Below are 4,955 nucleotides of genomic sequence, written 5' to 3'. Positions count from 1 at the left end.
TACATGCAGTCTGGCTGCCACTGCTGGAGATGCCCCCCCGCCCCGCCCCAGGCCAAGCCCACGTCTCTTAAGGTTTGGCTGCACCCTGGATTCTTAGGCTCTTCCTTCCTTGGAACCTCTCTATGTCCCATAAGCTGAGAATCAGGACATGATCAAGAGGGGGGTGGGGTGGGTTGGTGGGGGCAGGAACCCAGGCAGAGCACGGCCATGTGCAGGGAGGATGGATCTTGGACTCCAAAAGAGCCAAGGAAAAGATGCAGCTACATGGAGTCAGCCCTGAGGCTGGAAACGATGACCTGGCGGGTCAGGGTGAGGAACACAGGGGGCTGGAGTGAGAGGACACAGGGCAGGGCATTTGCCTTGCACGTAGCCAACCCGGGTTCTATCCCCAGCATCCTACATGGTCCCTCAAGCACCACCAGGAGTGGTTCCTGAGTGCAGAGCCAGGAGTAACCCCCGAGCATTGCTAAGTATGCACCTCCCACCCCAACCGAGCCCCCTCGCCCCCCCAAAAAAATCAGGTAAGGAATAGGGAGCAAAGCATGAAGGAGGAATGGGTACTTGGGCAGGCTGGTCTTGTGGGACCTGCCTGGGACATCAGGGCAGTGCTCAGTGAAAAGAGGGAGGGGGGTCTGAGAGACAGAAAGGGAGTTAAGGGGAGTGATCCTTGAGCATAGAGCCAGGAGTGAGCCCTGAACACCCCTGGGTATGCCCTGCCTCACCCCAAAGAGGCAGAAAGCCCCAGAAAATTCCCCAGGAAACAATGCTAGCACCGTGCATTTATATAAATTTCTTTAGGAGCTCACAGCTGGGAGAGGAGAAGCAGGAGGAGAAGAAACCAACGAAAGACAACCAGTTTCACCCAATACCGGGGCCCCTTCCCTCTCTATGGGGACAGACGGCAGGTTCTGGATGGTGGTAGCATTAGAATGAGGACAGGAGGTTCAAGGAGGGCCCTGCCCCCCTGAGCTATGGGCATCCCGTGGGCAGGCACTTGCACTCCATCCTGACTCCTGCCACCACCACCCTAGGCCGTCTTGAATCTACCGTCCACCCAGGTCTCCTGCAGGACACCAGCTCACCCTCCTCATCCACGCACAGGAGACCAAATCTCCTCTCTCCAGGTTTCGGCTTCTGGGCTTGCCTGTGCCCTGCTTAAAATTCTGTTGCCAGGGAGAGAGAAGAGCAACACTAATATTTCTCACTCCTAACTAGGGGCTTCAAAATAGACAGGGAATTCTAGTGAACCCGATGACACACTCACAATGGGGTCTGAGCATCACTGGATGTGGTCCAAACACACAGGTACACACACAGGAATGCATGCACACAGGTGAGGACTTCTGTGAGGCAGGATAGGGGGTGGTGTGAGGAGGAGGGACACACACACACACACACACAGGGTTCCTGGGCGCTGCACAAGAGAAGGAAGCCCCCAGAAGCCAGGATCTGAGCTTATTTATTCATCGTAGAAGTCGATGTGGGCTCCGGATGTGAACTTGTCCTTCTGCAGCAAGCCCAGCAGTTTCTGCGCTGACATCTTGCAATCCACCAGCCCCCCTTTGGTCTTCAGCTCCTGCAGATTTTTTCTCAGTTCTGGGTCCATAGAAGTCTCCCGAGCCAACTGCTGCATGTCTGTGTCCAGGGGGCCTAGGAGATGAAGGGGAGAAGGGGACGGTGTTCTGTATGTGTAGAGGGAGGTGGAGTCGGGTCTGGCTAGAGACCGCACCTCCGCCTGGCTGGCATGCACGGTCAGCATCACCACGGGTTCTGCTCTGTTGCTGTTTAAGGGTTAAAGGCTTAAGGCACTGGCCTTGCATATGACCAAGCCTGGTTCAGTCCTGGTACTACATATGGTCCCCCCAGGCACCTCCAGGAGTGATCTCTAAGCAAAGAGGCAGGGAGAAGTTCCAAGCACCGCTGGATCTAGCCTAAGCACACATTCACACACACATATACACACACACACACACATACAAGCACGCGCACACATATGCACACTCCAATGCCCATTAAGCATGGGCCCTCCAGACCACTGTGACCTCAGCCAAGTGTTCCAGCTCCTACCCTGCCGGCACCCATCCTGCCTTACCCATTTCTGTTAGTGATGAACCTCTCCACTAGACACCCCCTATCCCTCCTCTTTCCTTTCCCTTCCGCCCCAGAGCCAACCGGGGAAGGGCGGGGGCTTCTTCTTCTGCACATCCAGGTCCTGAAACACAAGCCTGTTGCTCACCTGTTTCACCCCCTGGGTGGTCCCACTAACTAGGGTCGTCTCACTAACACATCCTTGCAGGACGTGAGCACTGACATTGCTAACACCAACACAGTCATTTGAGCAAGTCTCTGCACGCAAAAATGCCTTCACAAGAGCCCTGGGTCCAGGTGAGGTCGCCGGGTGAGCCACATAAAGAAGAAAGTCTGCACTGAGGAGGGTAGGAAAAGTATCCACCCTACTCCTCCACCTGCAGTTAGCCCCAGGGCTGGAAGCCCAGCGCAGAGAGACCCCCCACTCTGTGAGAGGCATGTGGAGACCCCAGATCCAGCCCATCCTGGCCCACGGACAAGTCGACAGCCTTGGGCTCTAATTCAACATGGAAGGAAACAGACCACAGCATGCTGGTCCTGTCCAGCAGTACAAGTGCCCTCCGGCAGGCAGCATTGCAGAGTGGGGGATCGTTTGGGCAGAGATTCCCTCCTTTGAGGGGGCCAGAGAGATAGCACAGTGGTAGGGCACTTGCCTTGTATATGCTGACCCGACTTTGATCCCTGCTATCCCATTTGGTCCCCCTGAGTCCTGCCGGCAATGATCCCTGAGCACAGAGCCAGGATTCAGCCCTGAGCACCGCCATGTGTGCCCTCTACCACCCCCGCCCCCTCACCCCCCGCTAAAGTTACCTCCTTTGAGGCCTGGAACTACCCTAAATCATGTAGCATCTTTCCTGTTACCACTGAAGAAGTGTTTCCAGGTTTGGACTGCAAACCCTAACCCACCCTAACCTACTCTGAAATATTATCAGTCTTTTTTTTTTTTTCTTGGAGGGGTTGGGGAGGAGGCTGGTGCTCTGCACTCAGGAATCACTCCTGGTGGTTCTCAGAGATGCCAGAGATCAAACCCGGTCGGCTGTGTACAAGGCAAGTGCCCTACCCACTGTACTATCTCTCTGGCCCCCATCTCAGATTTTCTCAACCTGCAGTCTGGGCAGCTCTGCATGCTCCCCACACCTTCCATCCTTGGTTCCCTGCTGGCCCGCACTTCCAGGAGCTCCTAGTTCCATTAACGAGAGACAGACATGAGGGATCACAGATTCTTTGCACACCCTGCCCAGCGCCCAGAGGGGAGCCAGGGGTGAGGGGTGGCAGTCAGGTTCCACTTACCAGGGGCATAGTTCAGCACTCTCACCCCGGGCTCCTCTGCAGCCAGCACCTGGAACATCATGTCTCGGGCTGCCTTCCCCGCACAGTAGAGTGTCCAACCCTTGAAGGGCTTCAGGGCACAGAGGGATGAGATGTTGACCACTGTCCTGCTCAGGCCAGGGCTGTCTCTGAAGGCTTTCAGGACGCTGGAGGTCAGGCAGAGCGTGGAGGTTAAGTTCAGAGCCCAGTAGCTGTTCACCTCCGCTGGATCAGCCACGTCTACGAAGCCTTTGGACACATCCCCAAGAGAGCCTGGAAAAAGACAGTGGACCTTAGGACTCACCCAGACCCGGACGGGGCGTTCTTTCTGCTGCCCAGTCCTCTCCCAATTTCTCCAGACCCCTCTTTACCATCCAGCCCTTAGATCAATAGTCTCCCCGTAGCTTTTGAAGACGCTTCCCTCCCCCCAGCTCAGCTGTGGGACCTGGGGAATCCACCGCCCCCAGGAGCAAATACTAAGAAGACGTGCCCAACTTGGAGAAGCCTGGCACCCGCCGGGACACCCGGTGCCCTGACTCGGGCCTCCGCCAGAGGGCGCGAGCAAGGCCGTCAGGGAAAACGACGGACCGCAAAACCCGGCCTGGCAGCCCGGCCCGGCGGGAGGAATGAAGAGAGCTGCCCAGCCGAAACACCCGCACTTTCAAGTCGCCCGCTAGCTCCAGGCAGTCACCTTTACATCTCCAGGCGCTGGAGGACGCGAGGGAGGGAGAACGGGACCCGGGGCCGCTAAGCGACGTTGCAAGCGTTCACATGAGGTCTCAAGCCGCGACGAAGTCTTACCCGCGTTGTTGATAAGGAGTAGTCGTTGCAGCCCTTCCGGCCGGGGAAGCTGGTGCATGGCGTTCAGCAGCTGCTGCAAGCCGGCGTCCGTGCCCAGGTCGGCGGGCACTCGCACCACCCGCAGGCCGAGCCGCCCAGCGCCCAGCTCGCTCTCCACCTGCCGCAGAGCCTCGTCGTTGCGGGCGCTTAGGACCAGCACGGAGCCGGGAGACAGCAGCGGGACTAAAAGCGAGGCCACCACCCGGCCGAAGCCTCGGGAGGCTCCGGTCAGCACGCACACGCAGCGCCCCAAGCCACCCTCCATGGCTTCCGACCTCTACCCCAGAGCGCTGGACCCCGACCCGGCAAGGGGCGTGGAGGCAGCGGTGGGCGGAGCCATGATGGGAGGAGGCCGAGGCCCCGCCTCCGATGGGAAAAATGACAACGTTGGTGGGCGGAGCCTCGGTGGGAGGAAGCTGAGGCCCCGCCCCACGACGGGGAAAAGGCCGGTGGTGGGCGGAGCCTCGGTGGAAGGAGCCAAGCTAGAAAGAAACGGAGGCCCCGCCCATGGGGCGGTGAAACTGCCGTGGTAGGCGGAGCCTCGGTGGTGGGAGGTGGCTTAGGCCCCGCCCTCCCCGAGGACGGCCCTGGTGGGCGGATCCGCGGCGGGAAAAGGCCGAGGCCCCGCCCACTTGGGCGGCTTCCGGGAGCGGAGAGCTCGGGCTAAATCCTCAACTGGTAACTGCGGGCTGCTAGCAAAGTAGAAGTAAGGTCAGCTA

The 4,955-nt window shown here is 58.7% G+C and overlaps 1 protein-coding gene across 1 annotated transcript; it reads right to left on the bottom strand.

The window, feature by feature from the left end:
* Nucleotides 1-1,442: 1,442 nt before the first annotated feature.
* On the bottom strand, nucleotides 1,443-4,619 carry SPR (sepiapterin reductase). The gene is made up of 3 exons (XM_004609115.2): nucleotides 4,198-4,619; nucleotides 3,379-3,669; nucleotides 1,443-1,650 (listed from the first exon to the last, which is right to left on the bottom strand). The coding sequence occupies exons 1-3, from the start codon at nucleotides 4,499-4,501 to the stop codon at nucleotides 1,460-1,462; spliced, it is 786 nt and encodes a 261-aa protein (XP_004609172.1). The 5' UTR covers nucleotides 4,502-4,619; the 3' UTR covers nucleotides 1,443-1,459.
* Nucleotides 4,620-4,955: the final 336 nt, after the last annotated feature.

Source organism: Sorex araneus, chromosome X (genome assembly GCF_027595985.1).
Source record: "Sorex araneus isolate mSorAra2 chromosome X, mSorAra2.pri, whole genome shotgun sequence".
NCBI classification, from domain to species: Eukaryota; Metazoa; Chordata; class Mammalia; order Eulipotyphla; family Soricidae; genus Sorex; species Sorex araneus.
This window is presented reverse-complemented; position numbering and strand designations above follow the sequence as displayed.

Bases quoted from the DNA above. Each gene is read 5' to 3' on its own strand.
- SPR (XM_004609115.2), bottom strand. From the start codon at position 4,501: ATGGAGGGTGGCTTGGGGCGCTGCGTGTGCGTGCTGACCGGAGCCTCC. The intron at 3,670-4,197 runs GTAAGACTTCGT...GTCTTTTTCCAG, and splicing joins ACTCCTTATCAACAACGCGG to GCTCTCTTGGGGATGTGTCC. The intron at 1,651-3,378 runs GTAAGTGGAACC...TTCATCTCCTAG, and splicing joins AGTGCTGAACTATGCCCCTG to GCCCCCTGGACACAGACATG.